The 20,311-nt window shown below is 42.4% G+C and overlaps 1 protein-coding gene across 7 annotated transcripts in view; it reads left to right on the top strand.

Annotated features, from left to right (window-relative positions):
* LOC135517968 (regulator of G-protein signaling 3-like) overlaps positions 1-20,311 on the top strand; it is a 206,482-nt gene that overhangs the window by 62,635 nt on the left and 123,536 nt on the right. For all 7 annotated transcript variants that reach the window (XM_064942715.1, XM_064942716.1, XM_064942712.1 and 4 more), the window contains 2 exons: positions 3,046-3,157; positions 14,109-14,152. In XM_064942715.1, the coding sequence (XP_064798787.1) occupies positions 3,046-3,157; positions 14,109-14,152 (156 nt within the window). The remainder of the gene's footprint in view (positions 1-3,045; positions 3,158-14,108; positions 14,153-20,311) is intronic.

The following is a 20,311-nucleotide window of genomic DNA, read 5'->3' as shown; positions in this document are numbered from 1 at the left end:
CATCCACAACCATAGGGCTCTCCAGAGGTTGGTGCAGTCTGCCCATCGCATCACCGGAGCAAACTGTCTGCCCTCCAAGGACATCTACAGCACCCAGTGTCACAGGAAGACCAAGAAGATCATCAATGAACTCAGCCACACAAGCCATGGCCTGTTCACACCCTGTTACCATCCAGAAGGCGAAGTCAGTACATGTGCATCAAAGCTGTTTCTATCTCAAGGCCATTAGACTGTTAAACAGTCAACACTAGCCGGCCTCCGCCCAGTACCCTGCACTGAACTTAGTCACTGTCACCAGCTGTCTACCACTCTGTTAAAAACCATCAAGCGCTATGATGAAACTGGCGCTCATGAGGACCACCACAGGAAAGGAAGACCCAGAGTTACCTGCAGAGGAGAAGTTCATTAGAGTTAAAAACGTGTTAAGCCTATGGGTTCCCCTACAGGAACTACACCCCCCCGTTCAGCTGAAATGGTAGCGCAGGGAATGCAAAAATATTTGTACAAATATTTAACCTCCACACATTAACACATTAAGTCCAATACCTCAAATGAAAGATAAACACCTTGTTCATCTTTCCAGCGTGTCAGATTTTTAAAATGTTTTACGGTGAAAACACAGCATATATTTATGTTAGACCACCACCAAAATAAAGAGAAAACGTAGCCATTTTGTACCACAAAAGATTAAATGACAAAAAGCAAGATTTAAAAAAAAATCATTCACTGACCTCTTGAAAATCTTCATCAGATGACAGTCATATGACATGTTACACAGTACATTTATGTTTTGTTCGATAATATGCATTTTATATCCATAAATCTCGGTTTACATTGACGCCATGTTCAGAAAATTCTCCAAAATATCCGGAGGAACTATAGAAAGCTACGCCAGATAACAGAAATACTCATCATAAACTTTGACTAAAGATACATGTTGTACATAGATTAAAAAAGATACACTGGTTCTTAATGCAACCGCTGTGTCACATTTTTTTTAACCTTACGGAAAAAGCCTAACGTTGCAATAATCTGAGACAGCGCTCAGACGTAACAATATTTCTCTGGAGTCAACAGAAATACAAAATTACAACATAAATATTCCCTTACCTTTGATGGTCTTCGATCAGAATGTAGTGCAAGGAGTCCTAGTTCAACAATAAATCATTTTGTTTCATAATGTTCAATTCTAGTGTCCATGTAGCAGCATCTGCTACCACTTTCAGCTCAAATGCCCAAAAAATGACTTCTGGTCCAGGATACTTTTGCATCAAAACTTCCAAATTACATATTACAGGTCGACGAAACTGGTCAAACTAAGTGCAGAATCAATCTTCAGGATGTTATAAACGTACAAATGGGCCAAAATGCACCCAAATTATCGTGGGAAGCTTGTGGAAGGCTAACCGAAACATTTGACCCAAGTTAAAACATTTAAAGGCAGTGCTACCAAATACTAATTGAGTGTTTGTAAACTTCTGACTCACTGGGAATGTGATGAAAGAAAGAAAAGCTGAATTGAATCAATCTCTCTACTATTCTTCTGACATTTCACATTCTTAAAATAAAGTAGTGATCCTAACTGACCTAAGACAGGGAATTTTTACTCGGATTAACCTCTCTAGGGTATGTGCAACGCTAGCGTACCACCTGGCCAACATCCAGTGAGATTGCAGAGTGCCAAATTCAAATACAGAAATACTCATTATAATAATTCAGAAAAGATACAACTATTTTACATAGGTTTAAAGATTAACTTCTTGTTAATCAAACCAAGGTGTCAGATTTCAAAAATGCTTTACGGCGAAAGCATACCATACGATTATTTGAGAACATAGCCCAGCAGACAAATCATTACAAAGAGTAACCAGCCAAGTAGAAGAGTTACACAAGTCAGAAATAGAGATACAATTAATCACTTACCTTTGATGATCTTCATATGGTTGCACTCAGAAGACATTAATTTATTCAATAAACGTTCCTTTTGTTCGATAAAGTCTCTTTATATCCAAAAACCTCAGTTTTGTTCACGCATTTTCTTCAGTAATCCACAGGCTCAGACGCAGTCACAACAGGCAGACAAAAAAATCGAAATAGTATCTGTAAAGTTTGTAGAAACATTTCAAACGATGTTCATAATCAATCCTCATGTTGTTTTTATCCTAAATAATCGATAATATTTCAACCGGACAATAACGTTGTCATTATAAAAGGTAAACAAGAAAGGCACTCTCTTAGTCACGCGCATGAAAAAGTTCTGTGACACGGCAGGGTCCACTCATTCAGACTGCTCTTACTCCCTACTTTTTTAGAATACAAGCCTGAAACAATTTCTAAAGACTGTTGACATCTAGTGGAAGGTATACGAACTGCAATTTGAGTCATAAGTCAATGGATACTGTAATGGCATTGAATAGAAAACTACAACAAACAAAAAAATCCTACTTCCTGAATGGATTTCTCTCAGGTTCTCAGGTTATACACTTTTTTAACAGTTTCGGAAACTTTAGAGTGTTTTCTATCCAAATCTAGCAATTGTATGCATATCCTATCTTCTGGGCCTGAGTGGAAGGCAGTTTAATTTGGGCATGCTTTTCTTCCAAAATTCCAAATGCTGCTCCCTACCCTAGAGAAGTTAAACGTCAGGAATTGTGAAAAACTGAGTTTAAATGTATTTGGCTAAGGTGTATGTAAACTTCCGACTTCAACTGTATATACACTCCAGACTCCAACATTACTCACCCTAATTGTTAGATGTTACTGCACTGTTGGTGCTAGGAACTCAAGCATTATCAACACCTGCAATAACATCTGCTAAATATGTGTATGCAACCAATATAATTTGATTTGATAAGCAAGCATGTTTGTGTTTGTTAGTTTGTGTGTGCTTATGAATGAATATGTGTTTGGCAAAAGAGCATCTAGTGTGTTGTGTGTCAATGTCAACTTTTTTGAAATATACTGTATGCATAGTGCTGTTATGTCGAGATTTAGCGATATGAGATTCTCAGCCAATTCTCTCTCTCTCTCTCTCTCTCTCTCTAGGTGACTTTGTTCATCTATACAGACCTGATGTTGGTGACCAGAGAAGATGATCCAGGGAGATGTAACGTCCTACAGAACCCTCTATTCCTCAGACAACTACGGCTACAGGACGGTCAGTGTTTCAACCCTTAAACAGAAACCTTAGTGCTGGCCCTGGTGCTATTAGACATGACCCCAACATGAACCCCTTTAACCCCCCTGTCTCTAAGACAGCTTTGACGTTCGGTGCATAAATCCCATAGGCCTAACCTTGACCTTGTTGACCTGACCGATCATAGACTTGACAGTTACCCTCAAACCCTCAACCTCAGACAATGCTGAGACTACAGGATGGATTTCCTAAAAACAGTTGAGACGAGAAGGAGGTACTAGTTGCTGACCCTTGACGTGGACCTTACTCTAAATCTGACCCTTAGCATCTGCCATGTGTTGGCCAGCAACAGTGAATTACAAGAAAATCTACCTGTAATATAGAGCACAAATAGAGATAAAATTAATCACTAACCTTTGATGATCTTCATCAGATGACACTCATAGGACTTCATGTTACACAATACATGTATGGTTTGTTCGATAAAGTGCATATTTTTTATACAAAAATCTCATTTTACATTGGCGTGTTATGTTCAGTAGTTCCAAAACATGCAGTGATTTTGCAGAGAGCCACATCAATTTACAGAAATACACATTATAAATGTTGATGAAAATGCATGGAACTTTAGATAAACTTCTCCTTAATGCTACCGCGACCGCGGTGTCAGATTTTTAAACTTTACGGAAAAAGCATACCATGCAATAATCTGAGTACGGAGCTCAGAGCCCAAACCAGCCAAAATAAATATCTGCCATGTTGCGCAGTCAACATTAGTCTGAAATAGAATTATAAATATTCACTTACCTTTGATGATCTTCATCAGAATGCACTCCCAGGAATCCCAGTTCCACAATAAATATTTGATTTGTTCGATAAAGTTCATCATTTATGTCCATATACCTCTTTTTGTTAGGGCGTTTGGTAAAGAAATCGAATCGAGTGTGCAACTTCCAGCCTAGAGGTCGGGCGAAAATTCCAAAAAGTTATATTACTGGTCGTAGAAACATATCAAACGATGTATAGAATCAATCTTTAGGATGATTTTATCCTAAATGTTCAATAATGTTCCAACAGGAGAATTCCATTGTCTGTAGAAAAGCAATGGAACGGGAGCTACCTCTCATGTGAATGCGCATGACTAAGCTCGTGGCTGCTGGCAGACCTCTGACTCATTCCCCTCTCATTCAGCCCACCTTCATAGTAGAAGCATCAAACAACATTCTAAAGACGGATTACATCTTGTGGAAGCCTTAGGAAGATCAGCATAACCAATATCTCACTGTATCTTCAATAGGGGCTGAGTTGAAAAACTACAAACCTGAGATTACCCACTTCCTGTTTAGATTTTTTCTCAGGTTTTTGCCTGCCATATGAGTTCTGTTATACTCACAGACATCATTCGAACAGTTTTAGAAATGTCAGAGTGTTTTCTATCCGATACTACTAATAATATGCATATATTAGCATCGGGGACTGAGTAGGAGGCAGTTTACTCTGGGCATGCTTTTCATCCAAAAGTGAAAATGCTGCCCCTTATCCCAATGAAGATAAACAATGTTTATCATTAATCCTTAGGTTGTAATTTGTCTAAATAATCAATAGTATTTGAACCGAACAATAGCGTATTCAATAGAAAGGAAAAACAACGAAGGGCATGCACTTGGTCACACGTGCAAACCAGCACTGCGTGATTCTACAGTCCACTGACAGAAAGGTCTCATTCTTCTTTATTTTTCAGAAAACAAGCTTGAAACCATGTCTAAAGACTGTTGACATGTAATGGAAGCCATGGGAACTGCAATCTGGGTCCTAACCCATTAGATACTACATAGGCATTCATTTGAAACCTACCCACATCAAAAGAAATCCCACTTTCTGGATGGATTTTCCTCAGGTTTTTGCCTGCCATATCAGTTATGTTATACTCACAGATGTTATTTTAACAGTTTTGGAAACATTAGAGTGTTTTCTATCCAAATCTACCAATTATATGCATATCCTAGCTACTGGGCCTGAGTAACAGGCAGTTTATTTTGGGCACGCTTCTCATCCAGATGTCAAAATACTGCCCCCAAGCCATAAGAAGATCATCTACATTAATCTAAAAATGATTAAAGTAGTTGGCAATATCAGTGGGTTTGGTGATTAATGAGCCATCTGATTCAATGAAGGATAGAGCGGAGTTTGCCTAAAATGTCCTTTAAGGTGCACCACATTCTTTATGCCATTTATCATTGTTTAATAGTGTAGTTTCTTCTTCTTTCTACTCAGTTTAGTCATAGTATTTCTCAATTTGCAGTACGTTTGCCAATTGGTTGTACAGCCATACCTATTTGCCATTTATTTTGCCTCATCCCTTTCAACCATACAGTTTTTCAATTCCTCATCAATCCACAAGGATTTAACAGTTTTTAAAGTAATTTTCTTAATGGGTTCGTGCTTATTAGTGGAATAAGCAATTTAATAAATGTGTCAAGTGCAGCATCTGGTTGCTCCTCATTATACACCACAGACCAACACATATTCTTTACATCAACAACATAGGAATCGTTACAAAACTTATTGTACGACCTCATATACACTATATTAGGCCCAACCTTGGAACTTTGGTTTCCCTAGATATGTCAACTATATTGTGATCACTACATCCAATGAATTTGTGTACTGCTCTCAAAAGAAATGTCTGCAGCATTAGTAAATATGTGCTCAATACATATGGATGATTTCATGATAACCTGAACCAGGTTGCAGGTACTAGTTACAGTTTGAAGCTTTCTCTTGAGTGGGCAGCCTGTTGAAATCCAGTTAATATTTAAATCACCCAGAAAATATTTCTCTCTGTTGATATCACATACATTATTAAGCATTTCACACGTTATCCAGATACTGATTGTTAGCACTTGGTGGTCTATAGGAGATTCCCACCAGAATGGGCTTTATGTGAGGCAGATGAACCTGTAGCCATATTACTTCAACAGTGTTTGACATGAGATCCTCTCTAAGCTTTACAGGAATGTGGTTCTGAATATAAACAGCAACACCTCCAACTTTGGCATTTCTGTCTTTTCTGTAAATCTTATAACCAAATTAACAGCCATTAAAATAAAGTTATCTTTCCTTCTCTTTCTTGTGATGTAAGTTTCAAGACGGTGTGTTAAATACCCAATAAAGCATTCTTATAGATTCAACGGAAATACAATGTATTTCATTCAGCCCATTCAGCCATTACCGGACCGGGTGTGTTTGACAAGTCATTACAAAAATGTCTGTGGTCGGTACGTTAATGGAAAAAAACGACAGGCACCAGCAAGAGTACGAAAGAGTCTCAAGATTAGAATGAAAGCAATCAATCCAGCGATATTTAAGAAACAAGTGGATTTTGCACCCCTCAAAACACAGGAAATAAATGGCTGGAAAAGACAGATCCTCAGGTGGGCGGGGCACCCCTCAAACAAAGGAAATAGATGGCTGAAAAAGACAGATCCTCAGGTGGGCGGGGCACCCCTCAAACACAGGAAATAGATGGCTGGAAAAGACAGATCCTCAGGTGGGCGGGGCACCCCTCAAACACAGGAAATAGATGGCTGGAAAAGACAGATCTTCAGGTGGGCGGGGCACCCCTCAAACACAGGAAATAGATGGCTGAAAAAGACAGATCCTCAGGTGGGCGGGGCACCCCTCAAACACAGGAAATAGATGGCTGAAAAAGACAGATCCTCAGGTGGGCGGGGCACCCCTCAAACACAGGAAATAGATGGCTGAAAAAGACAGATCCTCAGGTGGGCTGGGCATGCATGTTGCTACTTACACATCTACTGATTCCATGGTTTCATTTCAAGCAGGACATACTGTAGGAAACATACAATATTTCCCTAATGTATATACCGTTATGTAAATAAATAAATGCCATGTTATTTTTATGGCCCCGTAGTAGTGATTCTTCCAGTGGGATATTTAGGCTGAATGTGAACCAAACCTTGGTCGCCTGTCTTTCTGTTTCTCAGCTATATAAACACTCCACTCAGTTGGCACCTTGCAAAAAATACAGTAGTTTGGCCCACAGTATAACAAAGCACTGTAGGTCAAATAAATTCATCTTACTGTCAATGCATATGTTCATAATGTAGAGAGGAGATGGAGAGGGTTCTGACTCAGAGTAGAGAGCTGGGGTTACAGTAGGCCAGAGTCGACTGGATGCTAGTGAGATCCTTTCAGTGTGAAGAGGCTGTGTGTGTGTGTATGTGGGCGCATTCACGAGAAAGTGAGATCTGTTGATATACTGTACATAAGGATCAGGTGGCAGAGAGTCCAGTCATACTGATCAGCTGTGGTTGGACAGTGTGGAGCCCAAACTGAGTCACAATATGCTGGGGTGTCTGTCCTGTCCCGCCTCATCCCTGCAACTACATACTGTATGTCTGTGACGCACTTGAGAGCACCCTTATCTCTCGCTTTTTATGTCTCACTCTCACTCTCCCCCACCCTCTCTTTCATTATCTCTCTCTCTTTCTCTCTTCTCTCTTATTCCCCAATTCTGCCTGTTCTATCTCACCATCCATGCCTGAGGGGGCATCTGTCATTAAATATGGTACCTTATAAAACTCTCCTCCCTCCCCTTTTCTACTTGTTTCTTTCTGTCTCTCTGTCCCTCCCTCTGTCTCTTTCACTTTTTACTTTTACATATTCCCTCTGAAATGACAGCTCAACTAAAACGTTGTATAATTGTCCCTAGGACAACGCCCCGTTACAGCGCCGATGTGACCGCCTTCTTTGACACATGAAGTGAGCTACTGGTCAGGCTAGGGAGAGGTTAGCTATTGTTATGTGTTTAACCCAACAGATGACAGGGCATTACATTACGTTGCATTACATTAGCTCATGTTCTGGCCCCTGAGACACAACACACAGGAGGGGAGTGTAGGAGGTCTATCTTCCCCATGGACAGTGCTCTCAGCTGGGTCACGCTCTGTATGGTTTCCCCCTGCACCCCTCCACCACAGTGGAATAGGAAGTCATCAGGGGATGGGAGGGATGTGTGTGTGTGTGTGGGAGGGGGGTGTACAAGGAGGGTGCATCTCCACCCGCCTATCATTGTTATTTTAGTACGGCAGGGTCTCTCAGGAAAGAGGCTCTGGGGATTGTGTTTGTTTCAACCAGGGTGGTGTGTATGTGTGTGTGTGTGTGTGAGTAAGTGAGGTGGGGCAGAAGTGGGACAGGGGATTTCCTGTGACCCTGTCACCTACCATAGAGACAGGGGTGTGGAGCGTGGGAAAGACAGAGGGTGCTAAGAGAGAGCACCACAACAGACACACAAACTACACCCCCACACACACTGTTGTGTGTACCTGCAGAGCACAGTCACATCAAGCAAAACATTTTTAATTTGCGAAACATCACATGAAAAGTGCCTGTTATTAAAATACATTTTCTTACTTAGCATTTGAGAAGCATCTTATAAAGGCCGTATGAATTCTTCATAAAGCATGACAAGTTATCCTTTGTTATCCTTTGGTAAAGAATGATTAGAATAGTCCAACAACATTAGTCCAACAGTATTAACAGGCTGTAATTGCCATAAAAGCGGTGATCTCCCTCCCCATGTGCAGTAATGTCTTAATGTGACAGGCGGATCTCCTGCAACTGTAAAATAAATGCAAGAGTGACCTCTGGTGTTGAGTTGGAATAATCAGAAGCATTCTGATCTGGTTCTGACAACAATTTGAGATTGCATTGAGGAGATGCAGTATTCTGCCTAACAATCTCACTCGGCTGCCCCCCGGGGCTGTCCATGGAAGTCTGTGTTCAACGAGCAATTTTCATGAGTTGGGATGGTAGGAGGGAGTTTTATTTTTTTATTTGACTGAGAATGTTCATTAGTCAGTAAATATAGTGCTGAAACTGTGATACTGACGTTAGCATAAGATCAGAAATATTGTTTTTGTTTAATATCCTGACAGGTCTGCAGACCAAGATGAATGTAAAATCAATAACCAATTACTATTACACCTTAATTGCTGTGTTTGTCATAGTCAGTCAGGTTCTTTGTACAGTCAACTTTTCGTGTCATAAATCAATTTAACAGTGGTATTATTTATGGTTGACCAATATGCTAATTAATGCAGTAATTAGTGAAGTAACAGTATTGTACAAGTATACTAATATCATAATATAGTGATATTGCACATATTATTGTAGGTGAGTATACAGCAACCCTTGGGGACGAACATGACCTCAGTGGTGTGAAGGGTAGAGTGTGTGAACCTTCTCCCCAGTGTTCCTCAGGGATACAACTGCACAACAGAATCCATATTAGTTCACTATATCTCTGTCTGGATCTCCCCTAGCAAATGACAATATAATAGTGTCTGCTACAGCTAGTGTTATACCTTGCTCTTATTTCTCTGACCTTGACTTTGGCAGGTACACACACACACACACACACACAGTGCAGTTTTTCTCCTTGTTGGACAGTAGGGTTGAATGGCGGGAACCCAGTCATCGAGATTTACTGCCAAAAACCACTTAATTTTCAAGGAATAAATAACTGCAAGAAAACACTCAATTGTAATAAAATATTATAATAAATGATTTATATGAACATGATGTGAAATGGAACTGCTAAACGATGTGATGTCTAAATGTGCATTCTCTACGGCCTTCTCTCTGGTCACTGTATGATCAACGCTCAACACCGACAGCCCATCTCAGTATGTACACCTATTATCTCATCATTTATTGTGACAGTTACACATACATTTGCTATAGTAATATAAAGACCAAATTTACACATCTCCATTTGGCTTTCTGGGGTCACATTATTTATTGTCATGATATATATTATTTGTTTAAATTGCAGCTACAGAGTTTGAAACACTCCTTGCTCCTTGCTTTAAATCAGTGCATAAACGAGCACTCTCCCAGCAGTCTCTCCCTCACCATCAATTCCATTCAAATTGCATCCAAAATAGATAATTCTGTTCAAGATGGATATATAGGCATATAATGTACAGTAGTTTCGGAAAGTATTCAGACCCCTTGACTTTTTGCACATTTTGTTACATTACAGCCTTATTCTAAAATTGATTAAATTGTTTTTGTCTTCACCAATCTACACACAATACCCCATAATGACAATGCAAAAACAGGTTTTTATACATTTTTGCAAATGTATTAAAAATCAAAAACTGAAATATCACATTTACATAAGTATTCAGACCCTTTACTCAGTACTTTGTTGAAGCACCTTTGGCAGTGATTACAGCCTTAACATTTTGGGGGTATGACGCTACAGGCTTGACACACCTGTATTTGGCGAGTTTCTCCCATTCTTCTCAGCAGATCCTCTCAAGATCTGTGAGGATGGATGGGGAGCGTCACTGCACAGCTATTTTCAGGTCTCCCCAGAGATGTTCAATTGGGTTCACGTCCGGTTTCTGGCTGGGCCACTCAAGGACATTCAGAGACTTGTCCCGAAGCCACTCCTGCGTTGTCCTGGCTGTGTGCTTAGGGCCGTTGTCCTGTTGGAAGGTGAACCTTCTCCCCAGTCTGAGGTTCTGAGTACAGTGGAGCAGGTTTTCATCAAGGATCTCTCTGTAATTTGCTCCGATCATCTTTCCCTCGATTCCGACTAGCCTGCCAGTTGACTCCAATCAAGTTGTAGAACTATCTCAAGGATGATCAATAAATGTCTTTAATGTAGGGCTCATAAAATGTATTTAATCAGGCTCAGGAATCAGGTTTGAATTTTTTAACAAACTCTAATCAAATCCAGACATAAACCTATTTAAATGCATTATAATGATTAGAATGATATTTCCGCTATTGGCGGGAAATATTGGGTTTACCCGGGAGAAAAGTGATTTATTGTCTGGATGGAGCATTTGTAAAATACCAGGAAGATATTCAACCTTAGTTAACAGACAGTGTTCTCACGTTGGTAGACAGTGGAGACAGGTTGACAGCCTGGAGTTAGAGAGGACCAGACACTATGGCAGGTGGGCCCATCACACACCATCACAGCTTGTCTCATTCCATTAAGGAAGAAACAAGGACTGGGACACACACACACACCATCACACCAACACACACACACCAACACACACACACACAGTGTGTGTGATGGGTGGGAGAGATGTAATGTCGATAACTATCAAGGCTTAGAGATCTTTATCACACCCTCTTGGCCGCCATATCTCTTCTCCTCAGCAGATGGCGTGATTGAGGAAATGGATGGATGGAGGGAGGGTATGGATTTCTCCTGTCTTTCCTTGACCGAAGTTAATCACAAACCTCAGCCTGGAGCAAAGCTCTTTTTCAGTTTAATTTTAAGGTTACTCGAATCCCTGGCTGTGACCCCAGTCTCCGAGGGTGTCTCGGGGGAGTGGGATATGCAAAAATCACATTTCCATTTCACACCACACACTGTACTTGCTGTGAAAATGGACAAATATAAGCACACCCTAGTTAACCTTTGATCCATATACAGTTGAAGTCTGAAGTTTACATACACTTAGGCCGGAGTCATTAAAAAATTTTTTTCAACCATTCCACAAATGTCTTATTAAAACAAACTATAGTTTTGGCAAGTCAGTTAGGACATCTACTTTGTGCATGACACAAGTAATTTTTCCAACTATTGTTTATAATTCACTGTATCACAATTCCAGTGGGTCAGAAGTTTACATACACTAAGTTGACCGTGCCTTTAAACAGCTTGGAAATTTTCAGAAAATGTTGTCATGGCATTAGAAGCTTCTGATAGGCTAATTGACATAATTTGAGTCAATTGGAGTTGTACCTGTGAATGTATTTCAAGGCCTACCTTCTTGACATCATGGGAAAATCAAAAGAAATCATCCAAGACCTCAGAAAAAAAATTGTAGACCTCCACAAGTCTGGTTCATCCTTGGGAGCAATTTCCAAACGCCTGAATGTACCACGTTCATCTGTACAAACAATATTACGCAAGTATAAACATCATGGGACCACGCAGCCGTCATACCTCTCAGGAAGGAGACGTGTTCTGTGTCCTAGAGATGAACGTACTTTGTTGCGAAATGTGCAAATCAATCCCAGAACAACAGCAAAGGACCTTGTGAAGATGTTGGATGAAACATGTACAAAAGTATCCATATCCACAGTAAAAACGAGTCCTATATCGCCATAACCTGAAAGGCCGCTCAGCAAGGAGGAAGCCACGGCTCCAAAACCGCCCACAAAAAGCCAGACTATGGTTTGCAACTGCACATGGGGACAAAGATCGTACCTTTGGAGAAATTTCCTCTGGTCTGGTGAAACAAAAATCAAACTGTTTGGCCATAATGACCATCGTTATGTTTGGAAGGAAAAGGGAGAGGCTTGCAAGCCAAAGAACACCATCCCAACCGTGAAGCACGGGGGTGGCAGAATCATGTTGTGTGGGGTGCTTTGCTGCACGAGGGACTGGTGTACTTCACAAAATAGATGGCATCATGACGACAGGAAATTATGTGTATATATTGAAGCCATCAGTCAGGAAGTTAAAGCTTGGTTGCAAATGGGTCTTCCAAATGGACAATGACCCCAAGCATACTTCCAAAGTTGTGGGAAAATGGCTTAAGGACAGCAAAGTCAAGGTATTGGAGTGGCTATCACAAAGCCCTGACCTCAGTCCTATAGAACATTTGTGGGCAGAACTTAAAAAGCGTATGAGGGCAAGGAGGCCTACAAACCTGACTCAGTTACACCAGCCCTGTCAGGAGGAATGGGCCAAAATTCACCCAACTTATTGTGGGATGCTTGTGGAAGGCTACCCGTGTCACGATCGTCGTATTGAGGAGACCAAAGCGCAGCGTGATGTGAATGCATGATTTAATGAAAGACAAAAAAAACACGAAGTACACTAAAACAACCAAACTAACAAGACGAACGTGACCGCTAAAGAAACTCTGTGCTAACATGCAACATCACATAGACAATAACCCACCAACCACAATACAAAACAGGCTACCTAAATATGGTTCCCAATCAGAGACAACGACAAACACCTGTCACTGATTGAGAACCATATCAGGCCAAAACACATAGAAATAGACAAACTAGACGTACAACATAGAATGCCCACTCATATCACACCCTGACCAAACAAAACATAGAAACATACAAGGCAAATAATGGTCAGAGTGTGACAACCCGAAACGTTTGACCCAAGTTAAACAATTTAAAGGCAATGCTACCAAATACTAATTGTGTGTATGTAAACTTCTGACCCACTGGGAATGTGATGAAAGAAATAAAAGCTGAAATAAATCATTCTCTCTACTATTATTCTGACATTTCACATAAAGTGGTGATCCTAACTGACCTAAAACAGGGAAGTTTTACTCAGATTAAATGTCAGGAATTGTGAAAAACTGAGTTTAAATGTATTTGGCTAAGGTGTATGTAAACTTCCAACTTCAACTGTACATAGGCACCAGCCTGGTCACACGTAATACAATTCAGTATTAGACATCCATCATGTGTGAGGTCTTCGGCAGATGACGTGGAAACGTAAATGTAACATTGAACACTTTGATGAACGTCTAATTCTGACGTGGGACTGTGAGAGCTTGTTGTACAGCCGCACATGCATACACACACACATAAGTGACACCCTCCTCACACCTCCTCCTATCTGTCCCCTGGGTAGGACTAGGGCACTCATCACAGTAGGAGTCAACCCTGCTGCCAGATTGTCACCTCCAGTTGTCACCAGGGAGTGACATAGTGTGACATAGTGGTCCAGGGTGGGGACAGTGGTGACAGGGTGACAGACATCTAGCTTGGCCTCAGATGATCCAAGCTATTGATCTGGACTTACAGTAGATACACAGCATGTCTTTCGTGACGGATGACTTCCAGGACATTGACCAGTGGTAGGCAGCCTTTCCATCAACGTCTGAATAATTCTAATATGTAATATGTAATAACTTTTTTGTTACATCCACAGATCATGCGGAAGATCTGAGGATCTATCTCATCCACATGACTGAGGTAAGCAATGTGTGTGTGTGTGTGTGTGTGTCTCAGAGGGGCCATACACTCCAGTGGAAATCACATTACAGGACAGACATAAGGATTGGCTCGGAGTTCTAATGAGAATGGACCCCTCTCTCTCTCTCTTTCGCTCCTGTTTGTTCTCCCCCTCTTTCTCTCACACTGAGCATCCAAAGCACTTATGTCATTACTTTCAGACACGATACTGATCACAAACATAAAGACTACTGACACTATACATTATGCTACTAATACAAAACTTGTCTCTCTCTTTCTCTGTCTCTCTCCTTCTCCTCCTCCTCCTCCAATCCAACTTTTCCATCTCCATCCACTTGTTTTGAAAGTTTTGAAAAATTGAACTCCTCCGTAAAACCTTATTTTCTCTGTAGTGACCAACTGTGAATAATACATCTGGCATCATCACCCCATTGCCTCGTTCTCCTTTTAAATGTGCTCTGTAACCTAATTTACAAGCATATTATTCTATAACAGCTCACGGCTTTATGTAAAAACCGTCCAGACAAGGTAGCACTGTTTGGTATCTGCCCACTGGCAATGGCAAGAAGAAGGGAAAAAGCTCCCATATTCAGCCATGTCTAATTAAGATGGTTATAAATAGCAACTGTTACGCAAGTGAGGAGGGAGGAGCCGCCCATGGCTGGTGTGAGGAGTGAGAATGGTGCTTTTTGTAGACTGCAGTGTAGACACAGACAGACAGACCTTGTGGGTTAGGCCTTGTGATGGGATGTCTACTCCACCCTCTCCAGCCAATATCAAAGGAAGTAAATGTGTGTGTGTCTGTGTGTCTGTGAATGTGTGTGTGAGCGCATGTGTATCTCAAACACGCACAGAGACAAAACAGCATCACAAAATACATCATTCATAAAGCCCCAGTATCCCGTCAAACCTAATCCTTCTGTCCATGCCTCTCCCTTAACAGCAGCTATGCAACAGGATGGCTCGCGCGTGCACACACACACACACACACACACACACACACACACACACACACACACACACACACACACACACACACACACACACACACACACACACACACACACACACACACACACACACACACACACACACACACACACTCATCCATCATATCTAATTCAACTGTCATCACTTTCCTCTTGTTCATTTTCTGCCTGAAGGAACCAAGCATGCCAACTAAAACACTGCATGTACTTACAGGTCAAATCAAATCCAATTTATTTATAAAGCCCTTACATCAGCTGATACAGTGCCTTGCGAAAGTATTCGGCCCCCTTGAACTTTGCGACCTTTTGCGACCTTTTGCCACATTTCAGGCTTCAAACATAAAGATATAAAACTGTATTTTTTTGTGAAGAATCAACAACAAGTGGGACACAATCATGAAGTGGAACGACATTTATTGGATATTTCAAACTTTTTTAACAAATCAAAAACTGAAAAATTGGGCGTGCAAAATTATTCAGCCCCCTCAAGTTAATACTTTGTAGCGCCACCTTTTGCTGCGATTACAGCTGTAAGTCGCTTGGGGTATGTCTCTATCAGTTTTGCACATCGAGAGACTGACATTTTTTCCCATTCCTCCTTGCAAAACAGCACGAGCTCAGTGAGGTTGGATGGAGAGCATTTGTGAACAGCAGTTTTCAGTTCTTTCCACAGATTCTCGATTGGATTCAGGTCTGGATTTTGACTTGGCCATTCTAACACCTGGATATGTTTATTTTTGAACCATTCCATTGTAGATTTTGCTTTATGTTTTGGATCATTGTCTTGTTGGAAGACAAATCTCCATCCCAGTCTCAGGTCTTTTGCAGACTCCATCAGGTTTTCTTCCAGAATGGTCCTGTATTTGGCTCCATCCATCTTCCCATCAATTTTAACCACCTTCCCTGTCCATGCTGAAGAAAAGCAGGCCCAAACCATGATGCTGCCACCACCATGTTTGACAGTGGGTATGATGTGTTCAGGGTGATGGGCTGTGTTGCTTTTACGCCAAACATAACGTTTTGCATTGTTGCCAAAAAGTTCAATTTTGGTTTCATCTGACCAGAGCACCTTCTTCCACATGTTTGGTGTGTCTCCCAGGTGGCTTGTGGCAAACATTAAACAACACTTTTTATGGATATCTTTAAGAAATGGCTTTCTTCTTGCCACTCTTCCATAAAGGCCAGATTTGTGCAAACTGATTGTTGTCCTATGGACAGAGTCTCCCACCTCAGCTGTAGATCTCTGCAGTTCATCCAGAGTGATCATGGGCCTCTTGGCTGCATCTCTGATCAGTCTTCTCCTTGTATGAGCTGAAAGTTTAGAGGGACGGCCAGGTCTTGGTAGATTTGCAGTGGTCTGATACGCCTTCCATTTCAATATTATCACTTGCACAGTGCTCCTTGGGATGTTTAAAGCTTGAGAAATCTTTTTGTATCCAAATCCGGCTTGAAACTTCTTCACAACAGTATCTCAGACCTGCCTGGTGTGTTCCTTGTTCTTCATGATGCTCTCTGCGCTTTTATCGGACCTCTGAGACTATCACAGTGCAGGTGCATTTATACGGAGACTTGATTACACATAGGTGGATTGTATTTATCATCATTAGTCATTTAGGTCAACATTGGATCATTCAGAGATCCTCACTGAACTTCTGGAGAGAGTTTGCTGCACTGAAAGTAAAGGGGCTGAATAATTTTGCACGCCCAATTTTTCAGTTTTTGATTTGTTAAAAAAGTTTGAAATATCCAATAAATGTCGTTCCACTTCATGATTGTGTCCCACTTGTTGTTGATTATTCACAAAAAAGTCGAGTTTTATATCTTTATGTTTGAAGCCTGAAATATGGTAAAAGGTCACAAAGTTCAAGGGGGCCGAATACTTTCGCAAGGCACTGTATATCAAAGTGCTGTACAGAAACCCAGCCTAAAACCCCAAACAGCAAGCAATGCAGGTGTAGAAGCACGGTGGCTAGGAAAAACTCCCTAGAAAGGCCTAAACCTAGGAAGAAACCTAGAGGAACCAGGCTATGATGGGTGGCCAGTCCTCTGATGGCTGTGCCGGGTGGAGATTATAACAGAACAAAGAGTTTCAGTTGAGTTTGAGTGCTGAGTTTAGTATGTATAGCACTCATACACACGCTGGGACTAAATAGTGTTGATAACCCCCTCTCATGGTTGATCCCCTACTTGATGCAGAGTGACTTGCCCCTAGGCCAGCCCCAGATACAGACCCTATATATAGACTATGGCTGGTCATTGCATTGGGAACTATTTAGCTTTGGCTGTAAATCTGTGAAAGTTGATTAGAGGAATGTCCTCAGGTCAGAGAGAGGGGGAGAGGGGGAAGGGAGACAGGGAGAGAGGGAAGGGATAGGGGAGAGAGGGAAGGGAGAGGGGGAGATAGGGAAGGAAGAAGGGGAGAGAGGGAAGGAAGAGGGAAGGGGGAGGGAAGGAACAGGGGGAGAAAGTGAAGGAAGAGGGGGAGAGAGGAAACGGAGGGAAGGGAGGAGGGGAGAGAGGGAAGAGAGAGAGGGAGGGGAGAGGGCTAGAGAGGGAAGGGAGGGAAGGGCGAGGGAAGGGAGAGGAGGAGAGGGGGAGAGAGGAAAGGGAAAGGGTGAGAGAGGGAAGGGAAAGGAGGAGAGAGGGATGGGAGAGGGAAGGGAGAGGGGGAGAGAGGGAGAGAGGGAAGTGAGAGGGAAGGGAGAGGGGGAGAGTTGGAAGGAAGAGGGGGAGAGAGGGAAGGGGGAGAAGGCATCTATAGGCATTGACCACTGGGAGGTGTGACTTGATCACTGTTTTCCTGATTGAGTGCTCTGTCATGTGAGGAAATGAAGAGTGGGGAGATGACTGTGACCCTCCCTCTGGAGTGTGTGTGTGTGTGTGTGTGTGTGTGTGTGTGTGTGTGTGTGTGTGTGTGTGTGTGTGTGTGTGTGTGTGTGTGTGTGTGTGTGTGTGTGTGTGTGTGTGTGTGTGTGTGTGTGTGTGTGTGTGTGTGTGTGTGTGTGTGTGTGTGTGTGTGTGTGTGTGTGTGTGTGTGTGCGCGTGTGTGTGTGTGTGTGTGTATAGCCAGGTCACCCGTGATACAAGAGTGAGTGCTTTTTACATTTCAGTTTTTCTAGGGCATTGCGGATGGTGATGTAGGACGGGATGGTGGAGGTGGATTGGTGTAAGCATCTGCCTCTGATTCCAAAGGTTGCAAGTTTGATAGAAAGTTGTTTAACCGTTACCATAACCGTTCGCAGCTAATGCCTAACCTCAAGAATTTGGAATTAACGCCTGAACATAACCCTCACAGTAACCATTTGGTGTTAATGCCTAAACTTAACCTTAAACAATTCAAAATGTGACGTAATCAGTAGTAATCCAGACGGGAGATGACAAGTGCCTGGATTAGGACGGATGCGAGCCTCAACTGGAAGCCAGTGGAGAGAGCTGGGAAGGTAATGAACACCAGAGTTGCAGGCTGCGGCCTGGTGCTCTTCCTGTGTGAGTGTGAGGCAGGGTCGTACTCTGCGGATGTTGTAGAGCATGAACCAACAGGAACGGGCCACCGCCTTGATGTTAGTTGAGAACGACAGGGTGTTGTCCAGGATCACGCCAAGGTTCTTAGCGCTCTGGGAGGAGGACACAATGGAGTTGTCAACCGTGATGGCGAGATCATGGAACGGGCAGTCCTTCCCCGGGAGGAGGAGCAGCTCCGTCTTGTCGAGGTTCAGCTTGAGGTGGTGATCCGTCATCCACACTGATATGTCTGCCAGACATGCAGAGATGCGATTTGCCACCTGGTCATCAGAAGGGGGAAAGGAGAAGATTAATTGTGTGTCGTCTGCATAGCAATGATAGGAGAGACCATGTGAGGTTATGACAGAGCCAAGTGACTTGGTGTATAGCGAGAATAGGAGAGGGCCCAGAACAGAGCCCTGGGGGACCCCAGTGGTGAGAGTGCGTGGCGAGGAGACAGATTCTCGCCACGCAACCTGGTAGGAGCGACCTGTCAGGTAGGACGCAATCCAAGCGTGGGCCGCGCCGGAGATGCCCAACTCGGAGAGGGTGGAGAGGAGGATCTGATGGTTCACAGTATCGAAGGCAGCCGATAGGTCTAGAATGATGAGAGCAGAGGAGAGAGAGTTAGCTTTAGCTGTACTACAGTGTGTGGGTGTGTGTGTGTGTGTGTGTGTGTGTGTGTGTGTGTGTGTGTGTGTGTGTTTGAGTGGGTTTTTCCGAATATGTGTGCATGAAAGAATGTGAGTAGTGTAATGTAATATAGTCTAATTAGATTGTTCCTCTCTGGCCTCTGTGCTGTGCGGTAATTGTAGCGTGAGTCTTATCTGCAGCCCCTGGTCAGGGTCACAGAGTGTATGTGTGTGTTTTAGCAGCATGTAATGTAATTCATTGTCTCCCTGCTCGGCTGAAATGACTGTGTGATCTCTCCACAGCCCTGAGAAATGGACACACATGCACACTCACGCACGCACACACACACACACACACACACACACACACACACACACACACACACACACACACACACACACACACACACACACACACACACACACACACACACACACACACACACACACACTTTCCACTCCACTAATATACTGTACCGACAAACTGATTACCAGCAGGCAGGCTTATGTTTCTCCTTCTTCTCTTCTGTTCATAACATAACATACGTGTGCAGAGCATTAGGGCTCTAAACATGTCCAGTCTATCTCCCTGGGGCTCTATCATATTCATACACATCTGTGTCCGCATCCAGAGGTGAATATGTCCTCTCCAAGAGAGGGATAGAGCACTTCATAAGGTCTGAGAAAACAACAATAAAAATGCTCTGTCTACCTTCTCACACACTTCTCAAAGCAGAGTGTATGATCTGGAGGCCAGGGTGAAAAGGTGGAGAGGTTTTGGTTTCTGTTTTCTGTGCTTTATGACAGTACAGTATGACAGTACAGTATGACAGTACAGTAGCATACAGTGTTTGGACATAATTCACTGCCTGATTCTTTATCCCCTCGTATGGTATTATTTTACTCCTGTGTGTGTGCGTGTGTGTGTGTGTGTGTGTGTGTGTGTGTGTGTGTGTGTGTGTGTGTGTGTGTGTGTGTGTGTGTGGAATCAAAGAGGTTGAAATCTAAAATCAAACTCTAGCCATATCTGGTCCCTC

This window comes from Oncorhynchus masou, chromosome 28 (genome assembly GCF_036934945.1).
Source record: "Oncorhynchus masou masou isolate Uvic2021 chromosome 28, UVic_Omas_1.1, whole genome shotgun sequence".
NCBI classification, from domain to species: domain Eukaryota; kingdom Metazoa; phylum Chordata; class Actinopteri; order Salmoniformes; family Salmonidae; genus Oncorhynchus; species Oncorhynchus masou.
The sequence above is the reverse complement of the archived record's forward strand: the minus strand, read 5'-3'. Positions and strand labels throughout refer to the sequence as shown.